This window comes from Xenopus laevis, chromosome 4L (genome assembly GCF_017654675.1).
Source record: "Xenopus laevis strain J_2021 chromosome 4L, Xenopus_laevis_v10.1, whole genome shotgun sequence".
Classification (NCBI taxonomy): domain Eukaryota; kingdom Metazoa; phylum Chordata; class Amphibia; order Anura; family Pipidae; genus Xenopus; species Xenopus laevis.
This window is the reverse complement of record NC_054377.1, coordinates 136,934,889-136,962,523: the sequence shown is the minus strand read 5'-3', so window position 1 is coordinate 136,962,523 and position 27,635 is coordinate 136,934,889. Positions and strand designations below refer to the sequence as shown.

At 41.8% G+C, this 27,635-nt stretch overlaps 1 protein-coding gene across 1 annotated transcript; it reads left to right on the top strand.

The window, feature by feature from the left end:
* The first annotated feature begins 5,543 nt into the window (after positions 1-5,543).
* slc25a20.L (solute carrier family 25 (carnitine/acylcarnitine translocase), member 20 L homeolog) lies at positions 5,544-26,291 on the top strand. Its single transcript, NM_001086950.1, is given in 9 exon segments — positions 5,544-5,730; positions 8,236-8,328; positions 10,231-10,358; positions 12,804-12,894; positions 14,305-14,422; positions 14,642-14,714; positions 18,676-18,785; positions 22,569-22,693; positions 25,425-26,291. Coding segments are annotated over 9 exon segments (906 nt in total). The 5' UTR covers positions 5,544-5,625; the 3' UTR covers positions 25,488-26,291.
* Positions 26,292-27,635: the final 1,344 nt, after the last annotated feature.

The window sequence follows — 27,635 nt, the reverse complement described above, 5'->3', positions numbered from 1 at the left end:
TATTGGAGCCCTTAGGAAACGATTGAATATTTCTCATGTCCTTCAGCCCTTGGCATATTTAGCTGGGCTTGGCTGTAGACAGGACACCCCTGTTGTAGCTTTAATAAAGAATTGTAGCGAGGGATGCTGAACCCTTACATTGGGAAAGTCCAATTCACAGCCAATGCTTCCAAAGACATTCCTGTTGGGTCCATGAGTCTTTATGATATTGTCAGCCATGCTTGTTGCAAATCCCTTGTTTTTGTGTTTTTCTTATTGTGTTATTTACGTATTTATTTCTATTTATTTTCTGAAATGCCTGTTTTAATTAAATCAAGAATGTGGATCAATATTTGCACAACTCAGCACCCTGAAACCACTGAATTCATGTGAGTTTGTTATTTGCACACGGTCGATTGTATTTCATTGGATTAGACTTTAAAATAAACAATTACACTCAGCACCCGATTTATTTCACTCTTAAGCCCCATGTGCTTTTCTTTCTGACATTCCAAGACGGCATCTTTTATACAACGCAAATGCTCCTTTCGCTTGCGTTTGGGCTGAGCCGTAGGCTTGGGAAATAGAGGGTTTGGGCAGAGATTTATTTATTTTTTTTTAAATTCTTTATTTTAACTTTTCTTAGAGAAAGAGGGTACAGAAAGAATAAAATAGGGGAGTATTTATCCAATATCAATCATTAACAATAAAGACGGAGAGATAAATATATGTACGTTTTGTCGAAATAGATAAACAACAGGCTACTACTACATGTATCAACTTGAAATCTACCCTTGTGGCCTTCACAGTAGTATTGATAGTTTGAACAGATCTTTTTTCCTCTCTCCCTTTCCATCTCTCTCCTCCTCTCCCTATCTAAATTCCTTCTTTATGTTTTTTTTTTCCATCAATACACAGACATCTTAATTCTTGTCATTATTCCTTTTCTGGCATCTCTTGCGACCAACAAACAAGAAAAGAACCAGAGCTTTAAGCTAGGAGGGATAATGGGGTTGGGCAGCACTGTTGGGTAGGAGGATAGAAGGTTTGGGTAGATCTTTAGGTTAGGAGGGATACTGGGTTTGGGCACAACTTTTGGCTAGGGGGATAAAAGGATTGAGTAGACCTTTAGGTTAGGAGAGATAATGGGGTTGAGCAGAGCTGTTAGGTAGGAGGATAGAGGGTTTTGGCAGACCTTTAGGTTAGGAGGGATACTGGAGTTGGGTAGAGCTTTAGGCTAGGAGGGATAATGGACCTGGGCAGTGCTGTAGGTTAGGGAGATAAAGCGTTTGGGCAGAGCTTAAGTCTAGTAGGGATAATGGGTTTATGCAGAACTTTCAGCTAGGAGGGATAGAGGGTTTTGGAAGAACTGTAGGCTAGAAGGAATTGAGGGTTTGGCAGAGTTGTAGGCTAGAAGAGATAGAGGGAACTGTAGGCTAGAAGGAATAGAGGGTTTGGCAGAGTTGTAGGCTAGAAGAGATAGAGGGAACTGTAGGCTAGAAGGAATAGAGGGTTTGGCAGAGTTGTAGGCTAGAAGAGATAGAGGGAACTGTAGGCTAGAAGGAATAGAGGGTTTGGCAGAGTTGTAGGCTAGAAGAGATAGAGGGAACTGTAGGCTAGAAGGAATAGAGGGTTTGGCAGAGCCGAAGTCTAGAAGCGATAGAGGGCAGAACTGTAATCTATCAGGGATAGAGTTTGGGCAGAACTTTGGTCTAGGAGGAACAGAGGGTTTGGGCAGATATATGGTATAATCTGTTTTTGGGCAGAGCTGTAGGCTAGATGGAAATAACTGTAGACTGGGAGGTCTCACCTCTCTTCCTCATGTCTATAAAATATATGTCATCTATAAGTAACTAGAATAGGGATGCACCGAATCCATGATTCAGCCAGGATTCTGCCTTTTTCAGCAGGATTCAGATTCGGCCAAATCCTTCTGCCCCAAATCCTGCTGAACCGAATCCTAATTTGCATATGCAAATTAGGGCAGGGAGGGTAATCGCATAACTTTTTCTCACAAAACAAGGAAGTAAAAAATGTTTTCCCCTACCCGGATTTGATTCGGTAGTCGGCCGAATCTTTTGCTAAACATTCGGGGGTTTGGGCGAATCCAAAATAGTGGATTCCGTGCATCCCTAAAGTAGACATAAACTTGCCCACACATTAACCAGGTCATACAGTTAAACCTTGAGACTATTGGTCAGTGCGAGGGGCCTGAGAAGAGTTACTCTGGGCTATTACACAAGAGCTCAATGGAACCCATTGGATACAAAGAGCCCAGGTAATGTGAATGAGACTGTGTTTATTAGATTGACTTACTAATGTGATCTGCCTACACATGATGAGCCATAGGCCAATGCACATGCCCAGACTATAGACTGTAACTACTTGGCTTCTGGTTTCTTGCCACATCAGAGCCTTTTTTGCAGGGTTGCCAGGTTAGCAGCTTCCAGCCAAATTGGGCTACTAATTTAAAGCCCAGGCAGGTTTTAAAAGTACAAACTAGCCAAGGTACGGATTTGGGCTACTCTTTGGGCCTTTGGCTGGTTTGTACTTTGGAAAGTACTTTGGTTTTTTGTTGCCCTAATGTGCCAAGTCTGTGTCTCCCAATGCATGTTGGGTAATGTAGTTTTTGTTTTACAGTTTGTTGACTGCCAAGTCTTGCATTTTCTGGTGACTCTCCTCAATTTCACACAATTTTGGGGCAAAAATCTTCAGGCCACCAAAATGTCAAGAGGTTGTCTTGTTTTACCAATATTTATTGAAATTGTATAAGAATTAGGGCCTCATGGGGCCCCTATACCTCCTGGGCCCCCTCTGTATTTACACCCCTGGTGATGGGCGAATCTGTCCCATTTTACTTCATGGAATAATTTGCAAATCAGTGAAAATTTGAAAAAGGCGTATTTTTACATATATATTTATTTTTTTAGATTTTTTTTCACTCCACATATTGTGCTATTTTTGGACTACTTTTGAAGTGCCTCTTGGATAGTTTTGGGCTTTTTTAGTAGCTGATTTTGGCTGTTTTTGAAAATTAGACCTGGCAACCCAGCTATTTTGCCAATCCCAGTGTGGGTCTGTCAGTGCATCACAGGAATATGCCTATAACCTGGGAAAGACTGATACTTGTGTAGCGCTATAGTAAATTGAGTGCACCTTTCTCTGACTATGAGCTCCACTCCCAGTATTGTGCTCCGGATGAGACCTTAGGGAGTAAGCCCACGCAACAGTGTGGAGGCAGGGTGTAGTGCAACTCAGTGGCGTAACTACCGGGGGAGCAGGGGGTGCGATTGGGCCAGGGTCCGCACCCCCTCAGGGCCCCCGGCAGCTCGCGTGCCACTGACTCCACCGGCAGAAAATTATGTACGGAGGAGGGCGGGGGCCTGGCTGCACGTCCCGCGCCGGGGCACGCCCCCCTCTAGTTACGTTACTGGTGCAACTGTAACTGTATTCAGGGTGCAAATATTTGGGCACCAGTGGTTCTTATAACTTAACCAATGAACAGATTTATTGAACATACAATCCTCAATGGAGTGTACATAAAAGAGAACATGCAGGATCATACATTGACATTGGATAGGCAGTACTCACAGCACCTTTGGTCAATATAAGTTCCCTCCTCGTGAATGAAGACAATGTATGCAGCCTTGAAGAGGTACAGCCAGCTTTCAGCCTTTTCCCTAAGTGGAACCTGAGCGGAATACTCTACCCTAGGTCTGTACACTTAGTCTCTACTTCTGGGCAATTAGTACCCGGGATCTTAATCCCACTCACAATCTTCGGAGGAGCCTCAAGCTGCTCAGCTAAATATCCTGTCTATCTCTCACTCCTAGAGTGACCTATGAAGGTGAGTAGCCTATCCTAGCTAGACTTGACCTGTCTAAGTTCCACTCGAGCTCTGCCTGCCTGCTCAGGCTAGAGCCAGCACAAGATGGACCCTGTGCGCATGGCCACACAGGGTTTTATACTTTAGCACAGTGTCATCTACTGGTCACTGTGAGAAACAACAAGGGGCATAACTTAAAGGGATACTGTCATGGGAAAAAAAGATTTTTCAAAAAAAATCAGTTAATAGTGCTGCTCCATTTCTCAAAAGAGCAAACAGATTTTTTTATATTCAATTTTGAAATCTGACATGGGGCTAGACATTTTGTCAATTTCCCAGCTGCTCCAAGTCATGTGACTTGTGCTCTGATAAACTTCAATCACTCTTTACTGCTGTACTGCAAGTTGGAGTGATATCACCCCCCCCCCCCAGCAGCCAAACAAAAGAACAATGGGAAGGTAACCAGATAACAGCTCCCTAACACAAGATAACAGCTGCCTGGTAGATCTAAGAACAACACTCAATAGTAAAACCCATGTCCCACTGAGACACATTCAGTTACATTGAGAAGGAAAAACAGCAGCCTGCCAGAAAGCATTTCTCTCCTAAAGTGCAGGCACAAGTCACATGACTGGGGGCAGCTGGGAAATTGACAAAATGTCTAGCCCCATGTCAGATTTCAAAATTGAATATAAAAAAATCTGTTTGCTCTTTTGAGAAATGGATTTCAGTCCAGAATTCTGGAGAGGGAGAGAGAGAGACACACACACAAGACTGGGCAATTAAAGGGGATACAAACCCAAAAATAAAATGTTGCCCAACAAATAAACATATAATTCCAATCAATTTACCAATATTAATTCTTTACTCATTTTCAGTTGTTTTAAGGTATTGTGTAAATTGCTATTGCACCACTTTCATAAACAAGCCATCACGTGTTTTTATTTAAACACAAGCGTCGAGAAAGAACAATTGTGTGTGTGACATAAACATACCTCCCAACATTTTGGAAGTAAAAAGAGGGACAAAAATGTTTTCTGCATGTAGTGCGGCAATTTTTTTGACCACACCTATTTAAGTGACCACACCCCGTAATTACCATGTTCATTATAAAAATTTTAAAATATTTCTCCTTATCTAAACTGTTAAAATGACTTATTTTCATATCTCAAAATTGTTACAAAGTATCTTATTTGCACCTGTTAGCTGCACTGGCCTCTCTGCCAAAAGCCAATTAAGTGAGAAACTTTGTTTCTTTTTCTGGCTGTTCAGTGCAGAGAAAAGAGGGACTTTCCAGTACAAATGAGGGACCTCAGGTTGAGCAGTCAAAAGAGGGACTGTCCCTCTGAAAAAGGGACAGTTGGGAGGTATGCTAAATAACATTTGTACGATACGTAGAGGCCGAGCCCATACTCAACGAAACAAACACACAGCGAAAAATAAAGTTCAGCGAAAAACGTAGCGAGAGTTTCCAGTGAGAGGCCGGAATAAGTACAAATGAATGAACTCGTCTGCCAGCTTCACATATGGCGCCTCAGGCTTCCGAACTGTCACTCTACCAGGCTGAGGCGTGGCTATTGTAGCAGTGAGTGAGGATACGCGGGTTATTGTGTCAATTTGAGAAAAGGGCGTGGTTTATCCAACAGGAGGCCCGATGATTGGTTAGTAGAAGGTTCCTTCGTTCCTTGCTACTATTGGCTATCCGTTGTGTTGGAGCGTGAAGTAGGGCAAAGGTCGGGGTGGTTGTATTTGCCCCGTGCCCGAGAGGTGCCTTTCACTGAGCGGAGACCGGCCTTGGCTTAACCCACAGCGATCTCACGATGGCCAAGCAACCGCAGCCCATTAGTCCCATGAAGAACTTCTTTGCCGGCGGCTTCGGAGGGGTCTGCCTGGTGTTTGCCGGTCACCCGCTCGATACTATAAAGGTGAGGAACTGGATAAGTTAGGGGTGTATGAGAGGCGGCCCTCCAGCTGTTCTCAACTGCAGCTCAGCACCTGTTCAACACTGCAAAGCTGATTTTTAGAGGCGCTTGGGAGTTGTAGTTTTGTAACCACTGACTGAGTGTCTGTCTGTCTGTCTGTAAGTAAGCCAATAGGGAAACACTACGTGTCATAATAGACTTCCTCAGGAAAAGGTCTGCACAGGGAATGGCAAGTGTGACTGGAGAGACCCCTATAATAATAGAGAGAGGCCCATGTAATAAGAGAGAGGTCCCTGTAATAAGAGAGAGGTCCCGGTAATAAGAGAGAGGTCACGGTAATAAGGAAAAATGGATGACAGGAGTGACCCATGTAATAAAGAAAGAAGGGTGACCGCAGGAGAGACCCCTGTAATAAGAGAGAGAGAAGGATGACAGGAGAGACCCCTATAATAAGAGAGAGAGAAGGGTGACAGGAGAGACCCCTATAATAAGAGAGAGAGAAGGGTGACAGGAGAGACCCCTATAATAAGAGAGAGAGAAGGGATACCGGAGAGACCCCTATAATGAGAGAGAGAAGGGTGACAGGAGAGACCCCTATAATAAGAGAGAGAGAAGGGTAACAGGAGAGACCCCGATAATGAGAGAGAGAGAAGGGTGACAGGAGAGACCCCTATAATAAGAGAGAGAGAGAAGGGTGACAGGAGAGACCCCTATAATAAGAGAGAGAGAAGGGTGACAGGAGAGACCCCTATAATAAGAGAGAGAGAAGGGATACCGGAGAGACCCCTATAATGAGAGAGAGAAGGGTGACAGGAGAGACCCCTATAATAAGAGAGAGAGAAGGGTGACAGGAGAGACCCCTATAATGAGAGAGAGAAGGGTGACAGGAGAGACCCCTATAATAAGAGAGAGAAGGGTGACAGGAGAGACCCCTATAATAAGAGAGAGAGAAGGGTGACAGGAGAGACCCCTATAATGAGAGAGAGAAGGGTGACAGGAGAGACCCCTATAATAAGAGAGAGAGAGAAGGGTGACAGGAGAGACCCCTAGAGAGAGAGAAGGGTGACAGGAAAGACCCCTATAATAAGAGAGAGAAGGGTGACAGGAGAGACCCCTATAATAAGAGAGAGAGAAGGGTGACAGGAGAGACCCCTATAATAAGAGAGAGAGAAGGGATACCGGAGAGACCCCTATAATGAGAGAGAGAAGGGTGACAGGAGAGACCCCTATAATAAGAGAGAGAGAAGGGTAACAGGAGAGACCCCGATAATGAGAGAGAGAGAAGGGTGACAGGAGAGACCCCTATAATAAGAGAGAGAGAGAAGGGTGACAGGAGAGACCCCTATAATAAGAGAGAGAGAAGGGATACCGGAGAGACCCCTATAATGAGAGAGAGAAGGGTGACAGGAGAGACCCCTATAATAAGAGAGAGAGAAGGGTGACAGGAGAGACCCCTATAATGAGAGAGAGAAGGGTGACAGGAGAGACCCCTATAATAAGAGAGAGAGAAGGGTGACAGGAGAGACCCCTATAATGAGAGAGAGAAGGGTGACAGGAGAGACCCCTATAATAAGAGAGAGAGAGAAGGGTGACAGGAGAGACCCCTAGAGAGAGAGAAGGGTGACAGGAAAGACCCCTATAATAAGAGAGAGAAGGGTGACAGGAGAGACCCCTATAATAAGAGAGAGAGAAGGGTGACAGGAGAGACCCCTGTAATAAGAGAGAGAGAACGGTGGCAGCAGAAACCCCTGTAATAGGAGAGAGACCCCTATAATAAGGAAAGAAGGGTGACAGGAGAAACCCCTACAATAACAGAGCAAACTTAAACCATATGCATAGTAGTCCTACCTCACAAGCACCTTGGAAATTACAATTACCCTACTAAAGATGGTAAATCCATACTAAATTATTCATTTAACCATAAAATGTTTGTGCAGGGGATTGTGGGAGTTCTAGTTCAAGAACAATCAATGTTGGGCATCTCTGCACCATTAGAGCTTTGGAGTATGATAATCCATAGTGTGAGAAAGAAGCAGAATAAAGAGACAGGCCATGAATGAGAAGCCAAAGGATTGGGTAGAAGGTGCTTTGGGTTAGACATTTACAGCAGGACAGATGGACTGCAGCTCCTTAGCTAAAGGTTACAGGTTGCTCTGATATCTGGGTGAAAGTTCCTGGATGCAGCTCTCAAGGCCGGAGATGAGGTTAGTAGGTTTGTGTAGGTAATCACTACCAGCATGTCATTCCTGCATATATTAGCCACTAGTCTGTGTATCCTCAACATATTGGCCAGTGCAAAGTGGAATTATAATGCCCCCTCCTGTACTTTCAACTCTGTTATAGCCCCCCCTCTGATATCAGCTCTCTCTTTATATTCCTCAGTGTGGGAAGCAGTCTGTATATGTATATTTACATCTGATTTTTAAAGCACGTGAGACACGATGATAAACACATTTAAATTGCCATTTAAAATGCATCAAGATCATCTTTTATCTTTCTATTTTTTAGGTTCGGATTCAAACCCAACCAAAGCCGACCCCGGGGATAACTCCCTTATATTCGGGAACCTTTGATTGCTTTAAAAAGACTCTTGTAAATGAGGTATGTTACCTTCATAATCTCTGTTAAAGGTGCACTTATGCCTTTGTTTTGTCACGGTTCTATTGATAATAATATTGATTGACTTTCTGGGAGCATCTCCTTCATTTAGACATAACCGGGCAATCACCCAAACATGAATATCACCCCTGCCCTGTATAGCCCCATTATAATACACACGAGCCATGATATCCTGTAAATTATATAGTGAATAAAGTAAAATATTAAAATATAAGGATATTATAAGTTACTGAGAAGTTTCATGACCATATAAAAACACGAGGCCGTAGGTCATGGTACTCCGAGGTAACTACTAATATCCTCATATTTTGCAACTGGGGGTACTTTATTTATTATAATACACAAGTTTCAGTGAGTCATGTGACAGAAATGACATCAGAACTCACCGTTTATAAGGATATCATTTACAAGATATTCATGGCTTTTCTGTATTATATCCGTATAAGCTGTGCTTAGTGATGTCATCAGTTATAATCAGAGCTTAGTGATATCATCAGTTATAATCGGCGCTTAGTGATGTCATCGGTTATAATCGGAGCTTAGGATGTCATCGGTTATAATCGGAGCTTAGTGATGTCATTGGTTATAATTGGAGCTTAGTGATGTCATCTGTTATAATCGGAGCTTAGTGATGTCATCAGTTATCATCGGAGCTTAGTGATGTCATTTCTGTCACATGACTCACTGAAACTTGTGTATTATAATAAATAAATAAAGTACCCCCTGTTGCAAAATATGAGGATATTAGAAGTCACCAAATGGGTTCCATGACCTGTATAAAAACATTCGACTTTCAGGCCTCGTGTTTTTATATGGTCATGGAATTCCTCCGTAACTTATAATATCCTTATATTTTTTAATAGTGGGTACTTTATTCACTGTATAATTGCTCTGTTCTTCACATGGCTGGGCCCCAATTCTGACATAGGTACCACCTGGAAGGAGCCTACATGTTTTCCCTGTGTTCCTTCCATGCTCCAAAAACCTACATATGCCCCTGGCGCCCTAGGGTTTTGTGTGAATTCAGTAGGGATATTACGTTCCACTGGGAATATTAGTGCTAGTGATGTGCGAGCCAGCCCCATACTCGCACGACCCACGGGTTTGGGCTGACCTCGTTGCTCCTCTTGTGGGTGGGTTTGAGTTGAGCTCTTGTGCCTGCTCTCCCCGCCAGCGACTTTAGACTGCCAGCTTCTGACTTCAGATTTCCTGTTTTATAGGCTTGCGCCTGCCCTGCCATTATTGTGACATCATCAACGGCGGGGGTCTATAAGTGGAGGGGGAAGCCGGGTGCGGGCGGGTCTGGGTCAGGTGCGAGTTTTTCTCGACCCGCACATCACTAACTAGTACTATATAAATAATAACAATAACATTAGAGCGAGTCACATGTAAATATCAGTGATGTCACAACTATGAGACAATAGGTCTTTGGGAGCAAAGGATTCTGGTAGTGACCTGTAGAAACCCATGTCTTTGTACTAGGGATGCACCGAATCTACTATTTTGGACCCCCAAATTATTTGTGAAAGATTTGGCCGAACTGAATCCTAATTTGCATATACAAATTAGGGGTGGGAAGGGGAAAACATTTTTTACTTCCGTGTTTTGTGACAAAAATTCACACAATTTCCCTCCCCACCCCTAATTTGCATATGCAAATTCGGATTTGGTTCGGCTGAGCAGAAGGATTTATCCGAATCCTGCTGAAAAAGGCAGAATCCCGAACTGAATCCTTGATTCGATGCATCCCTACTTTGTACATAGCAGCACATTCATCATAGATGAGAAATCATCATTCATTTGCTTCTGTTAATCACTTTCCACTGAGCTGCTCTAGCAGAGGAAACATGTCTCATACTCGCCTGCTTTTCTCTTGCTTTTCAGGGTATCCGCGGCTTGTACAAAGGTATGGCAGCTCCCATAATCGGGGTAACCCCCATGTTTGCCGTTTGCTTCTTTGGCTTTGGCCTTGGCAAAAAGCTTCAGCAAAAACACCCCGAAGACATCTTGACGTAAGTCATTTTCTACTTTCCAGTTATTGTTTTTTTTTGGGGGGGGGGGGTTTTGTAACTTAAATTTTATTTGGCTTTTGGAAAGTTTTCCTTTTTTATACAAATGAATTTTCCCTCTTTCATCATATTTTTTCTCTTAGCTTTCATTAGCGCTGACCGTTTAAAATTTGAAATCTGGGAAAATGTCAAATCATTATCCAATATATATATATTTGTGGGACCACAAAAAGGTGTAAACATAAAGGGAAAACTTAAAATCACGGAATGTAAAATTGAGGTTTAATCAGGGTCGGACTGGCCCGCTGATCTCCCTCGCCCAACCCCCCTGTAGGGGGGTGTGGGAGCATGTCAGGGACCCCTTACATTCAGCTAAGTTTAAGGGGTGGTTCACCTTTAAGTTAATGTTATAGAATGGCTAATTCTAATTCACTGACCCCCTTTAAAAACCAATGCTCTGTAAGGCTACAAATGTATTGTTATTGCTACTTTTTATTACTCATCTTTCTATTCAGGCCTCTCCTATTCATATTCCAGTCTCTTATTCAAATCAATCCCTGGTTGCTAGGGTAATTTGGACCGTAGCAACCAGATTGCTGACATTGCAAACTTGAGAGCTAAAAAGCTAAATAACTCAAAAACCATCACAAATAATAAAAAATGAAAATCAATTGCAAATTGTCTCAGAGTATCACCCTCTACATCATACTAAAAATTAACTCAAAGGTGAACATCCCCTTTAAGGAAATATTCTTCATGTCCCAGTGCCAGTAAATATATTACTGTGTCTTACACCTTGGGGCTCTGTATGTGAACTTTACATCCCAGCCTTCTGTTCCTCATCACTTTGGAAAGAGAGAGAAACTAAAGCTTTAGTTCTGGGCCTGACAATACAAAGCAGACAGGATTGAAGGGTATCCCAGCTAAAGCTCACGTGTCTCAGTATTACTGATTAATCCTCTTATTTTTTTTCACACACATGCAAATGTTGGCTTTGCTCAGTCAGCCTGGTGCAGACAGATTAGTAAATAATGTATGTAAAAGGAGAACTAAAGCTTAACTAAAGTAGCTAGAAATGTTGTACATTATGTTTTGTGCTTCTGTATCAGCCCAAGGCAACCACAGCCCTTTAGCATTAAAGATTTGTTTCTCCAAAGATGCCCCAGTAGCTCCCCATCTTCTTTTCTGCTGATTCACTGCACATGCTCTGTGCTGCTGTCACTTACTGAGCTTAGGGACCCACTCACAATATACAGTACACATAGAATAGAAATGTCACAATATAAGGCTGATTAGTAATTAATACAGATGATTACTACATGGCAGCACAGAAACCAGTACAATTAGCATCAGAATTTAATAATCAGCCCTGTAGCATCAGCTTATATTACAGACCAAGCTCATTTTCTGCTGGATAATTAGTGACGAGCCCTAAGCTTAGCTTCTCAACAGCTGCTCAGAGCCCACTGAGCATGTGAGTGTCACAGACACTTTCCAAGATGGTGACCCCCTGTGACAAGTTTGAAGTCCTGGATCATTGCTGCTATTGACAAGCTGAAGCTTTAGGCTGGTGCAATAAGTTCACTATATAAAATATGCCATTTTTAGCCTTATTCATTTTTAGGGTTTAGTTATCCTTTAAAAGTTAACGTTAACTTTGCGTATGTAGTGATACAGCTTTTCAATTGGTTTTGATTATTTTTTATTAGTATTTGAATTATTTGCATTCACTGGCCCCATCTAAAAAACAAATGCTCTGTTAAATTACAAGTGTATTATTATTGCTACTATTTTATTACTCCTCTTTCTATTCAGACCTCTTCTATTCATGTTCCAGTCTCTTATTCAAATCAGTGCATGATTGCTAGGGTAATTTGTACCCTAGCAACCAGAAAATGCTGAAAGTGCAAACTGGAGAGCTGCTGAAGAAAAAGCTAACTCAAAAACCACAAATAATAGAAAATGAAAACCAATTGCAAATTGTCTCAGATGGTGTATGGAGGAAGACAAGCTAACCAATAACAGCAGAAGACTTGGATATCGGTCGGCTGGTCGATCGGCTGGCCGCAGAAATTTGATTGGACGCCTTTGAAGGCACCCAAACATCGGCCATTGTTAGTGCTGAATCATTAGATACAGGTAGAATTGTATTGTTTCTCTCTGTATATCTGACGATTCAGCTCTACACGTATGTATTGAAACGAAACGTATTGAAATCTTTTCCAAGAAAGATCGTAATTGTTACGTCTATGGCCACCTTCAAACACTCTTCGATCTCACGGGCTGACTTATACGTTTTTACCGTTATGATAGTGAAAGTAAAGAAGGATTAAAGGAGGAGGAGCAAACTTTATTCCTAAAAAAACATTTGTACCCCTATGGTTTATAACTGATCCATAGTTGAGTCATGAGAACCTTCTCTGTATAACATTCCCTGTTGGTTTGCAGATACCCACAACTCTTTGCTGCCGGGATGCTGTCGGGAGTGTTTACAACTGCGATTATGGCTCCAGGTGAGCGAATCAAGTGCCTCTTGCAGGTAAGCGAAAGGGTAACAAAGTTCTGCTACATAAGTGATTGTATCCAGAAGCTCATTCAGTATAGTCACCTGATTCCTTCTGACACACTAAATGTGTGATCTTGATTTTGTGGGACACTCGGTGGCAACAGTGTCAGGAGAAGGGGGGGTAGGTTAGATTTGGGTTGGAAGGAGATCATTGGGAAGAACAGAATCAATTAATACAACTGGAGGGCTGCAGGTTAAAGGGCATGTAAAGGCAACATAAAATCCAATTTTTATTTTCTTTAATGAAAAAGAAACCTATCTCCAATATACTTTAATTAAAAAACGTGTACCATTTTTATAAGAAACCTGACTGTATGCAGTGAAATTCTCCCTTCATTTACTGCTGTGGATAGGAATTGTCCCTAACTGCTCCTCAGGGAAACAATCATACTTATGAACAGCAGGGGGAGCCCCCGCCTTACTTCCCAGCCATGCAGAACTCAAGCAGCTTTGTTTGTTTCCATGTAGAGCAGTTGGCGACTGTGTAGAGATTTGTATTGGATTTTATTTTTGCCTTTACATCCCCTTTACTGTTTCCAACTCCAGCTGCAGGGACAAAGATCATGGAGCCAGATTTAAACAAATAAACTGGGATTCTATTTGGACTATTATTTTGCTGCAGCCACTGTTCTGCAGAGTTGGAGAAAGTTTGTATTAAACAATACAAAAAGTATAAAATCCACATTAGATTACATGACAACACAGGACCCAGTGCAGTCTGTATATTCTGATTATTAATCAGTCTTGCTGTATCGGCTTCTGGCAGATATTATTTGACTTGTGCTGTTTTGATCATTTGTGACGATCCCTAAGCAGCCCAGACCACACTGAGCATGTGCACATCTTGGTCTGTTCTGTTATGTTAGACATCCAGTCACTCCAGCCTTTATACATTACTTTTTTTTTTTTTTGCACAACCTATCTATTTACACAGTTTTTATTTTTACACTGAACTATTCCTTTAATCCCTTTCCCTCTGCACTCTACCAACCATAACTGTCTTCCTTGTGATAATTCAGATTTTGTGTGTGTGAGTCATACCCTGTGAGTGTGTGTGTGTGTGTTTGACCTTGTGTGTGACCGTGTGTGTGTGACACTGTGTGTGTGTGTGACCCTGTGTGTTTGACTGTGTGTGTGTGACCCTGTGTGTGTGACACTGTGTGTGTGTGTTTGACCCTCTGTGTGACCGTGTGTGTGTTTGTGTGTGTTTGACTGTGTGTTTGTGTGTGTCTGTGACCATGTGTGTGACCCTGTGTGTGTGTGTTTGACTGTGTGTGTGTGTGTGTGTGTGTTTGTGACCGTGTGTGTGTGTGTGAGAGAGACTGAGAGGGAAGTACAAGTGATGGTACAGCCCATGCATCACACAATGGTTTGGTCTTACAGATCCAGGCTGCCTCTGGAGAGGTGAAATATGCAGGCCCAATGGACTGTGCTAAGCAGCTGTACAGAGAAGCCGGAATTCGGGGAATCTACAAAGGGACAGTGCTCACACTTATGAGAGGTAAAGTGGGGAAAGTGATTTTTTCATGTTAAGGCAGGATTATAGTTTAAACAAATGGTTTATTAAATGTATAATTACAGTCCATATACCAGTGTGCAGCATTTACATTGTAGCGACTCACCTGCATCTTTTCTACTATTGTATTTTTATTTTCTCCACTAGAGGTCGCTGTTTTCTCAATTTTGTTTCCTGGCTGAAGCCTCTTCTTTTGTTTTGTAGATGTTCCGGCCAGTGGAATGTACTTCATGACCTACGAATGGCTGAAGAACGTCCTCACACCAGAGGGACACAGGTAATCAATCAATGCAATCAGAGTATTTGATGGTTTCTGTCCTGGACCAACCTGCAGCCTTTCTTCAAAGCAACGAACATTTCCAGTTCAACAGTGATATCCGACGTCTTTAAAGGGGAACTATCGCGAAAATGAAAATTGAATATAAGCTTCATCATAATGAAATAAACTTTGTAGATACAATTAATTAAATATTCTGCATTGTTTCTGAAATAATCAAGTTTATAGTCTTCATGCAGTAGTTGGGTGTCGGATGAATGATCCAATATATCTTATAGGGGGGCTCCCTTTTCTAGCAGATGAATTAGAGCTCACTCACTGATTCCAGTACAAACAAAATCTAACAAAATAACTGCCTTTTGCACAAATCCTGCATGTAGAGAGACATGATGTCTGGTGATTTTAATAGGGATGCACTGAATCCAGGATCCGGTTCGGGATTTGCCAGGATTCAGCTGAATCCTTCTGCCTGGCCGAACCGAATCCTAATTTGCATATGCAAATTGGGGGGAAGGAAATTGTGGAAGTAAAATGTAAAAAATGCTTTCCCCTTCCCACCCCTAATTTGCATATGCAAATTAGGTTTTGGTTTGGAATTGGCTAAATCTTTTGCGAAGGATTCAGGAGTTTGGCTGAATCTAAAATAGTGGATTTGGTGCATCCCTAGATTTTAATAGAGTGAGCTCTAATACATCTTCTATTCAAAAGGAGTCCCCCCCCCCCATAAGAGATATTGGATCTAACTGTCATTGACTATCTGACACCCAACTGCTGCATGAAGACAGAATGAAGGGAAAATGCTGAGAGAGGAATAGTGACCATAAACTTGATTATTTCAGAAACGATGCAGAATTTTAAATTGATTGTATTTAAAAAACATCCTATTTCAGTATGAGGAAGCCTATCTTCATTTTACATTTTCGCGATAGTTCCCCTTTAAGAACAGCTGCTGATTATGAAAGCTCTTGTTTCTTTGAAATTACTGGTTTTATATGGAATGATGTGTCAGACTTTAATGTGGAATGTCTGGATAATGATTCTGTGGACAATCAACTGGATCTGGGGCAGGTTGGCTACAAGTAAATGGCTTAATCACCCACTTGCACAGGAAAACTTTTATCCCCACTAGATTTTGTAATGGCTACAGTTTTGCAGCACCTGTGGAATCTATGCAACAACATTTGAGGCTTGTCTGTGGCACAATTCCTTTTTTAATGGGATGATTGTAAAAAAAAAAAAAGGTACATGAGTGTTAGGGGGATGGGTTGTATTAGGGGGCCACTGAGACAGCAATCACAGTGGGCCCCCAAGTGCAACCCTGGGTTTAAAGGAGAAGGAAAGCTCCAAGACAGTTTATTGCCAACAGATTGGCCACAATAGTGCAAGCTAGAATGCTATATTTATTCTGCAGAATGCTTTACCATACCTGAGTAAACAGCTCTAGACACTGTCTCTGTTTGTTTAGGATAGAAGCTGCCATTTAAGCTTGGTGTGACATCACTTCCTGCCTGATTTTCTCCCTGCTCAGATTACAGCAGGGATGGGAGGAGGGAGGGGGAGAGGAGCAAACTGAGCATGCTCAAGCCCTAGCCCTGGAGGTTTAAGCTGAAAACAGGAAGTCTGATACAGAAGCCCATGTGTACACAATAGAAGGAAAGAAATGATGTGTTTCTTTTGACAGAGTAAGAAAAATTCACATGCATGCCGCATTGAATCAATTTAAAGCAAGGGTTTCACCCTGCAAGTATTACTTGAGTGCCAGTGAATTTTTCTTCGTTTGGAATTCTGAGGGGGTAGCCGATCCCCTATTTCGCTGGGCACCAGGTATTCTAGTTTCAAGAGGGCAAGGGTGTGCGCTTGTAATTTGGAGAAGCTCTTTTGACAGAGGACTCAGAGCAGCATTACTTTAAGGGTTTACTGGTGTATTTATATAGACCTTTCTGATAAAGCTTACTTAGTTTTAACCTTTACTTCTCCTTTAACCATCCCCCCCCCCAATTTTGTTTGCAGTAGGGATGCGCCTTTTTCAGCAGGATTTGGCCGAATCCTTCTTCCCTGCTGAACTGAATCCAAATCCTAATTTGCATATGCAAATTAGGGGCAAGGATGGAAAACGCATTACTTTTTGTCACAAATCAAGGAAGTAAAAAATGTTTCCCCTTCCCATCCCTAATCTGCATATGCAAATTAGGATTTGGTTTGGTATTCAGCCGAATCTTTCGCAAAGGATTCGGGGGTTTGGCCGAATCCAAAATAATGGATTCTGTGCATCCCTAGTTTGCAGTCAATGTTTTATGTTTCTCACTTATAAACACACCTCATGGATGGAAGGGGTTAACAACATGCTGCAAAGCTGTGATGTCTCGAGGTACTAACGTCACACACTGCTAATTATATCAATATTTTTATATTCGCTGGCTACATGGCATATTGTTAGAGAAGTTGTTGCTGTTTTTAGTTTTGGGGGAAACATAAGAAAGTGACAGTTGCAGCAGTGTATCATCCAGGCATACCGACTGCCAGTTCCAGCTAACAGTGTAGCCTTTATTTATTGGATAGTATCGCCAAGGAGCTAGAGCTGGCAGCACGCTGGGGGTATAATGAAAGGCTCTTCTTTGTGAGGATTGCTTTGTGCATCCTAACCCATAAATATAAACTCCCATACACACACACATATATATATATACACACTCCCATATACAGTATATATATAAATATATATACAAACGGCATATATATACACTCATATCGTTCACACCCAACTTACCATTAATTCCATTATTTCAGACTGACAATTATGCAGTAAAATAATGTATTTCATTTCATACCCAGTGTCAGGATATCGTTTGCATTTCTTATTTGTATTTATACTTTTGAAGGGGTAGTTCAACTTTAAGTAAATCTTTAGGACGTTGTAAAAAGTCGTGGCAAGTTTTCACTAGGTCTCTTTTTTGTTTTTTTCCCCACTTTTTTTTAAATTTATTATTTAATTATTTGACGACTTTTGCCACTTTCCAGCTTTCAAATGGGGGGGGGGGGGTTGCTGGCCCCTGTTTGCAAAAATCTATTTGCTCTGTGGGGGCAACCAGTTATTACTCATCTTTCTATTCAGGCCTCTCATCTTCATATTCAAAACTCTTGTCTGGTTGCTAAACTAGGGTAAACTGGACCCAAGCAACTATATAGCTGCTGAAACCTCAAACTAGAAATCTTCTGATTATTCAAAAAAACTAAACAAAAGTGAGATATCACTGTCTCTGTCTATCAATATCATTGTCTAGAGCACACTAAAAGTTAATTTAAAGGCAGAGCCTCACACTCAAATTCAGGGAGATTTAGTCGCCTAGCAATAAATCGCCTCTTCTTCGAAGCGACTAATCTCCCTGAACTGCATTCCTGCCGGCTAGGATGTAAATCGCCCGCGGGATGGCACTCGGAGCGATTTATTTTCCGAAGTTGCCTCACAGGGGAACTTCAGGTGGCTTCTGAAAACGTATCGCTCCGAGTGCCATCCCGCTGGCGATTTACATCCTAGCCGGCGGGAGGCAGTTCAGGGAGATTAGACGTCTCGAAGAAGAGATTTGTCGCTGGGTGACTAATCTCCCCGAATCTGAGTGAGTGTCTCTGCCCTAAAGGAGGCCATACACAAGATGCTACTGTTATTGTTGACTTTTTACATTTATCTCAAATGAGCTGATATGAACAAATGCAAATATATGGCCCCCACGTAGACAACAGGCCTGTTAAAGGCCAAGTAAAGCTTTGCAACCATTGATGTATATGGATTTTATGATACAAGCTTGCCGATATTTTGCTTTGATTTGTTGTATAAGCAAGCATTAGGTCACAAGGCCAAGTTATCCCTAGTGAAGCAAATTCTTCTCTTTTTTTTTTTAATGTTTTTTTTCTGCCGCAGGGCTTAGATCCGGCTCTGAATTCTTCTTTTCATGTTTCCTTACAGTGTAAGTGAGCTGAGTGTTCCGAAAATTCTCTTTGCTGGCGGAATGGCAGGAATCTTTAACTGGGCTGTTGCAATTCCCCCAGACGTGCTAAAATCTCGTTTCCAGACAGGTGGGTGAAGTTGCGCTCTCTTCAAGCCTCGAGGGTGTCACTATTCCATTTCAGCAAGACCCTTGGAGACTCTCTGTTCTTTAAACTAATATTCTTAGTCCTGCTTCATGCTGTTTCACGCTATTACTGAGGGTGCCAATTTGTTAAGCACTTCCTAGTTGGGATGCACCGAATCCACTATTTGGGATTTGGCCGAATCCTTGGTGAAAGATTCGGCCAAATACCGAACCAAATTCGAATCCTAATTTTCATTTGCATATGCAAATTAGGGGCAGGAAAGGAAAAAAGTGGAAAAAATTCTTCTTTTGTGACGAAAAGTCACGTGATTTCCCTACCTGTCCCTAATTTACATATGCAAATTAGGATTCGGATTCAGTTCGGCCAGGCACAAGAATTCAGCCGAATCCTGCTGAAAAAGGCCGAATCCTGGAATCGGTGCATCCCTACTTCCTAGTGACTCTCTAACCTAGTACCATAGGCTGGCATTTTTGTTTTTTTTAAAGGCCCAGGGGGCTTTTCATGAGCGAACCACACCTCCATTTTTTGTACTTTCCAACCATCCCATGTAACAATAATTATTCTTCAGGCATTGGTTTAGACTCAGCACTCCAGGCCAATGCCTAGGCAAAGGAATGCTGGGAAAGTAGAAGAAAGAGTTGGTGCGGCTTTATAATAAAAAGTACCCCTGGTTGGTGCCGGTTCACAGAGGCCCCCCCCCCCTCCCATCAAGCCCAATAATTAATGACTGTCTGTGCAGCCCCTGGTATTTCCAGAATCCACAGTTTGCCAGTCTGAGCCTGCTGGGGGTTCCTAACCTTTACATTTACAACGTCTATACAGCGTCTATTAGTCCTCCAAGTCCTTAATTATCTCTATGATAACCCAGAAATCCCCAGGAGTTCTATAAGATACAATGAATGATTAATTGCAGAGATGATGACCTGGTTCCGATCTGTTGCTCCACAGTACAGATACTTTACAGCCGTTTTTAGGTTTCCTCCTACTGAGCTGTTGATCTCACACTCTACAATTTCCCTGGGAACAGTGACTCATTGGGGTCATTTATTCATTTCGTAATCAGCAAAGCTACAGTGCAATTAATGGTTTTAGTCGTGCAGCCCATTGCAGAATACATCGTCGCACCATCGATTTGCTCATTGCCTGGCACAGATTTAATTGCGGCGTAAACGAGAGATACAGAAACATTATTTCATTTTCATATCCTTCAGTGCTGTATATACTGTATGTCGTTGGGGATATTATATTCTGCAGTGCTGTGAAAATTAACTGGTGAACCAAACCTGGAGCTCCAGACCTTTGTTAAAGTATACAGAGCCTTTAAAGGAGAATGAAACCCTAAAAATGAATATTGTTAAAAATGCCATATTTTATATACTGAACTTATTGCACCAGCCTAAAGTTCCAGCTTGTCAATAGCAGCAATGATCCAGGACTTCAAACTTGTCACAGGGGGTCACCATCTTGGAAAGTGTCTGTGACACTCACATGCTCAGTGGGCTCTGAGCAGCTGTTGAGAAGCTAAGCTTAGGGGTCGTCACTAATTATCCAGCAGAAAATGAGGTTGGTCTGTAATATAAGCTGATGCTACAGGTTTGCTGATTATTAAATTCTGATGCTAATTGCACTGGTTTCTGTGCTGCCATGTAGTAATTATGTGTATTAATTACTAATCAGCCTTATATTGTGACATTTCTATTCTATGGGGCAGATTTATCAAGGGTCGAGTGAATTTGAGAGAATTCTTGAAGTAAAAAAATTTGGAAATTCGAAGTAATTTTTTTGGATACTTCTACCATCGAATAGGATACTATGACTTTCAATTCGATTTGAAGTAAAATAGTTCAATATTCGACCATTCGATAATCGAAGTACTGTCTCTTTAAAAAAAATTCGACTTCAATACTTCGCCACATTGAACCTGCTGAAGTGCTATGTTAGCCTATGGGGACTTTGTACAGCATTTTTTTGGAGTCAAAGTAAAATCGTACGATAAAATCGTTCGATTCGAATGATTTAATCGTTCGATCGAATTATTTTACTTCGACCGCAGAATACCCAAATTCAATAAAAAAAGTATTTGAAAAGTATTTCAAATCGATGGTCGAATTTCGAAGTAGTTTTTACTTCGAAATTCGACCCTTGATAAATCTGCCCCTAAGTGTACTCTATATTGTGAGTGGCTCCCTAAGCTCAGTAAGTGACAGCAGCACAGAGCATGTGCAGTGAATCAGCAGAAAAGAAGATGGGGAGCTACTGGGGCATCTTTGAAGACACAGATCTTTACTGCTAAAGGGCTGTGGTTGCCTTGGGCTGGTACAGAAGCACAAAACATAATGTACAACATTTCTAGCTACTTCTTTAGTTAAGCTTTAATTCTCCTTTAAAGTTCTACTAACTTCTTCTTTAGTTAGGCTTTAGTTCTCCTTTAAAGAACCTTTAAATTGTGTTTCCTATGATTATTGCAAATAAATATAAAAATTACAGAGTCACCAGTGCAACTCAGGGCTCCATAAGGACAAGACATTGCAAATCAGCATTACTAACATTACATTAACAAGATGTCAGGGGTAAACTCAGCCGGCCTGTGAATGTGCCTTGACCTGTCTGATCGGATTACCTGTATCCTCATGAAGCACTGCACCAGTAATATTTTCCGCAGGGTTCAATGTCTACAAATATTTTCAAGTGTTCTGGCTCATTACTCTAGTTAAAAGGAATTCTGTCATGATTTTTATGGTGTTGTTTTTATTCCTTAATTACACTGTTTACACAGCAAATAATTCACTCTACCATGTAAAATTTAATTCCTGAACAAGCAAGTGTATTTTTTTAGCTGTAATATTGGTGTGTAGGCGCATTTTGCCTGGTCATGTGCTTTCAGAAAGAGCCAGCACTTTAGGATGGAACTGCTTTCTGGCAGGCTGTAGTTTCTCCTACTCAATGTAACTGAATGTGTTGCAGTGGGACCTGGATTTTACTAATGAGTGCTGTTCTTATATCTTCCAGGGAGCCGTTAGCTTGTGTTAGGGAGCTGCTATTTGTTTACCTTCCCATTGTTCTGCTGATGGGCTGCAGGCGGGGAAAGGAGGGGTGATATCACTCCAACTTGCAGTACAGCAGTAAAGAGTGACTGAAGTTTATCAGAGCACAAGTCACATGACTGGGGGCAGCTGGGAAATTGACAATATGTCTAGCCCCATGTCAGATATCAAAATTAAATATAAAAAAATCAGTTTTCAGTGCAGAAGTCTGCTGGAGCAGCACTATTAACTGATTTGTTTTGAAAAAAACATGTTTTTCCATGACAGTAGCCCTTTAAAAGAACAGTAACATGAAATGTTTTTAATAAAAAATTTGTTTGCCCTTAACGAAAAAAAAAAAAACCACCAACACACATTTAACTTTTGTTAAGAATATCTTACCGATACTCCGCTTGCGCTCCTCTTCTGAAAAGGCGACGATCCATTGGGTGGCGCTCGATTTCTCCTCCCTGGCTCCTGGCTATCTCCTATAGAAGGCAGGGAGGAGAAATCGAGCGCCGCCAGATGGATCGTCGCCATGTCGCCTTTTCAGAAGAGGAGTATCGGTAAGATATTTCTTAATAAAGTCTTTGCGAATGTAAAGTTAAATGTGTGCTGGTGTTTTTTTTTTTTAAGGGTAAACAAATTTTTTATTAAAAAAAAATTTCATGTTATTGTTATTTTAAGGGTACGGTTTTCTTAGTTTGCTTTTTTCATTGTAATTTCTGTTTTTGCATAAAAGCTCCAGCAGGAAAGTATCCCAATGGATTCCGGGACGTTTTACGAGAGTTGATCCGAGAAGAAGGCATAGGATCCTTATACAAAGGCTTCACGGCAGTTATGCTGCGAGCGTTCCCTGCTAATGCGGTAAGAGCACGTACAGTATCCACCAACAGCAACTTGTCTGTGGATCACCATAAACACGGTTGAGTACGGGGTTCAGAAGTGACCCCTCTTGCTTTCATTACTGGTGGTACTAATGTGACCAACTGAATCAGCGCTACTCCTTGTAGCTGAATTGTGCAGGCTGCTTCTTTGGTCTTCATCTTTCTCCTACCAGGTCAGATCTGCAGGGTTTGGTTTCAGCCCTAACAGGCCCTGTCCTTCAACCTTACTAATCACTACATTTGCTTCCACAGAGGCAGGATTGCTTTTTAGTTTTAGCAGTTGGTACATTCCATTTTACACGTTGCTGGATGTGCTCTCACAATCCAGAATTCTATAGCTGGAGCACAGTAGCCTTTCTAACTCAGTGATACTATTTATATGTGTCCAAGAGATAAACCGCTTTATGTGCTGGATCAAGTTGATACAAAAGTGGTGCAACCTAGTGATACCAATGATAATACAGATTTAATTACTTGGTTAGTATTAATGCATGGAGCTTCGGCACTGCTCTCATAGCACTATTATGCAGGGCTGCTGTATCACTGTAAGGGCACACCTGGCGATTCGGGGAGATTTAGTTGCCTGGCAACTAATCGCCTCTTCTTTGGGACGACTAATTTCCCCGAACGGCTTCCCCCTGTCTTGCGCCGGCTATAATGAAAAGTCGCCTGCGGCATGGCACACGCGGCGCTTCGTATTCCAAAGTCGGAATGCCTCACAAGGAAACTTCGGGCGACTTCGGAATACGAAGTGCCGCATGTGCCATCCCGCAGGCGACTTTTCATTATAGCCTAACACTGCTGTGCCCCCTGATCTCCCAGCCACCACATTTGTAACACCTCCTCATGCCCAGTGCAACATAGCTACATGCCTAAGCTAACACAGACTATACAGTATATCAGGAGTCAGACAACAACATTGTGCTAGGAGTTGCTCTCTGTGTGGTTCTCCCCTGGCATATTGTTATAAAACTCAGAAGAGATTATAGGGAACATCCACGGATGAAGCCATTTTATCTGCACTTGTCAGACTTCATGTTTGCAGAACCCAGGAAATCCTATTGTAGAGCTGTTTAGCTAAAAGCCGCCCCTGCTGATAAGAGGAAAGAGCACAGCTCCCTAATAAACATTGTATATAACACTAAAAATATTACATTTTTTTCAATGTGGGAAGTCCTCGGTATATAAACTCTTGTATAAGACTCTTAAATAAGTGTTTATATGCCGAGGACTTCCCACACCAGTAAGTTGAACAGAAGAAGCTGCTCGGATGAGTAGTGAAACGTCTTCAATGATTTCTCAGCAAGTCCAGTTATTTTAGAATTATTTATACTAGATATCCCAGTGACAATTTATCCACATTAGATAGGGTCATGTGTGTTGGCAAACTAGCTGTACAGACAGGCTAACTATACAAGATAAGATAATGTGGCTCTCAGTAACAAGCAGATAGTTAGATGAGATCATGGGAATCTGGGTAACAAGCTAGCTACACGAGATCATGGGAATCTGGGCAATAAGCTAGCTAGATGAGATCATGGGAATCTGGGTAACAAGCTAGCTGGATGATATCATTTGAATCTGGGTAACAAGCTAGCTACATGAGATCATGGGAATCTGGGTAACAAGCTAGCTTGATGATATCATGGGAATCTGGGTAACAAGCTAGCTACACAAGATCATGGAAATCTGGGTAACAAGCTAGCTAGATGAAATCATGGGAATCTGGGCAACAAGCTAGCTACACAAGATCATGTAAATCTGGGTAACAAGCTAGCTACACGAGATCATGGAAATCTGGGTAACAAGCTAGCTACACGAGATCATGGAAATCTGGGTAACAAGCTAGCTTGATGATATCCTGGGAATCTGGGTAACAAGCTAGCTACACAAGATCATGGAAATCTGGGTAACAAGCTAGCTTGATGATATCATGGGAATCTGGGTAACAAGCTAGCTACACAAGATCATGGAAATCTGGGTAACAAGCTAGCTAGATGAAATCATGGGAATCTGGGCAACAAGCTAGCTACACAAGATCATGGAAATCTGGGTAACAAGCTAGCTACACGAGATCATGGAAATCTGGGTAACAAGCTAGCTACACGAGATCATGGAAATCTGGGTAACAAGCTAGCTTGATGATATCCTGGGAATCTGGGTAACAAGCTAGCTACACAAGATCATGGAAATCTGGGTAACAAGCTAGCTAGATGAAATCATGGGAATCTGGGCAACAAGCTAGCTAGATGAAATCATGGGAATCTGGGCAACAAGCTAGCTAGATGAAATCATGGGAATCTGGGCAACAAGCTAGCTAAACGAGATCATGGAAATCTGGGTAACAAGCTAGCTGGATCATATAATGGGGATCTGGGTAACAAGCTAGATACACAAGATCATGGGAATCTGGGCAACAAGCTAGCTAGATGAGATCATGGGAATCTTGCTGGAAGATATCATGGGAATCTGGGTAACAAGCTAGCTAGATCAGATAATGGGAGTCTGTATGAGCAACTAGCTAGATCAGATAGGGCCATGCTAAATGTCAATGTATAATTTAGTATGTTGGTTTTTTTTTTTTTGCTTTGTTTTACAAATAAGCTTTTTGCTGAAGCCAGAATCTCTCTCTCTCTCTCTCTCTCTCTCTCTCTCTCTCTCTCTCTCTCTCTCTCTCTCTCTCACACGTATGTGTGTCCGTTTGTTTCTAGGCATGTTTCCTTGGATTTGAGGTGGCCATGAAATTCCTGAACTGGATGGCACCAAACTTGTGAAACCCAGAATGAAATCTTCGGCCGTTGGTAACTGCGCTGCTAGGTACATCTCAGAGAATACCACGACTACATGCACTGAAATATACAAAATAAATTGCCTTATTAGTGGGCGGTGCTAAATTAGTGCTGTTCTGTAATACTTGAGCCTTGTGTGAGTCTCAATCTGTTGTCTGGACTGAGACCACTCACACTTGTAGATGGTACTGACCTCATATCGGCTGCCAGGCCCCTCTTTATATCCCTTCTCTGTTTACTGATTGGCCTTGTTTAACTGTGTGATTTGCTAATTTGCTTCATTATAACAAGCGACACCTTTCTTCCAAGCCCGTCTTAGGGGAGGACTCCACACGTCTGCATCCGACAGTTGCGTCGGATCAATGCTGCGACACCATGCGACAATTCTATCTCTTACCCTATTTTTGTCGCATGCGTTTTGTCGGATCTCGACAATTTTTGTGGAGTCCTACCCTTAAGCCAAGGGGATACTAATTGCCCTACATATCCCCCACTTATATTGATAAGCTGGTTTTGCCTTCGCTAGAGATCCAGTCATTGATCGTTAGCCTCTGGAATCAACGTATGGGCATTTGGCAAAGATAAACCCCTTTAATATATGAATGTACAGTATAAGGCTTATTATATTATCAAGTATTCCTACAAATGTGTGACACGGTTTTACTGCCCCCCCACCAGCGACCGGTGTAGCCAGACGTCATCACTGGTTGGAACAGTCTGTGTCGCTCTAATTGTATAACATTTTATAAACACATTTTAGCAGCAGTAAAACTTTGCCTTCTAACAAAAGTGACTTGGCGTCTATTAATTACGATTGTATCGCTCTCTGTGCAAATCATTTAGGGTATAGTGGCCTTTTAACATATGATTCAATTCTTCAGATTTAAAGGACAAGGAAAGTTAAACTAAAGAAGTAGGTAGAAATGTTGTACATTGTATATTTTGTGCTTCTGTACTAGTCCAAGGCAACCACAGCCCTTTAGCAGTGAAGATCTGTTTCTCCAAAGATGCCCCAGTAGCTCCCTATCTTCTTTTTCTGCTGATTCACTGCACATGCTCTGTGCTGCTGTCACTTACTGAGCTTAGGGACCCACTCACAATATACAGTACACATAGAATAGAAATGTCACAATATAAGGCTGATTAGTAATTAATACAGATAATTACTACATGGCAGCACAGAAACCAGTGCAATTAGCATCAGAATTGAATAATCAGCCCTGTAGCATCAGCTTATATTACAGGGGAAGCTCATTTTCTGCTGGATAATTAGTGACGAGCCCTAAGCTTAGCTTCTCAACAGCTGCTCAGAGCCCACTGAGCATGTGAGTGTCACAGACACTTTCCAAGATGGTGACCCCCTGTGACAAGTTTGAAGTCCTGGATCATTGCTGCTATTGACAAGCTGAAACTTTAGTCTCGTGCAATAAGTTCAGTATATAAAATATGGCATTTTTAGCCCTATTAATTTTTAGGGTTTAGTTCTCCTTTAAGGGGCTATCATACGCATACAGGTATGGGATCCGTTATCTGGAATCCCGTTTTCCAGAAAGCTCCGAATTACGGGAAGGCCGTTTCCCATAGACTCCATTTTATTCAAATAATCCAAATTTTTAAAAATGATTTCCTTTTTCTCTGTAATAATAAAACAGTACCTTGTACTTGATCCCAACTAAGATATAATTAATCCTTATTGGAAGCAAAACCAAACTATTGGGTTTATTTAATATTTACATGATTTTCTAGTAGACTTAAGGTACGAAGATCCAAATTACAGAAAGATCCATTATCCAGAAAATACCAGGTCCGAGCATTCTGGATAACCGGTCCCATACCTGTACATTGTTTTCTGCAGATTCCTGCTCAGTACAGGGGAATAACTATATTCGAACACAGTGCTGGATTCCTATTGGATGCATGCACTATAGTCTGTGTTCATGGGCCAATCAGGTAGGAAAAGGATGCACCCACTCATTTGCTGTCAGAGTTTACAGAGAGTGTCTGTGGGTGAGCTGGGATTTAAAAAAAAAAAAAAAAGCCACTAAGCCACCCATGAAGATGTACCCTAGACACGGGCCCTTCACTTATATAGAGAATATGGCTGCCTGGCATAGCTTCATGGTATTTGTTGGC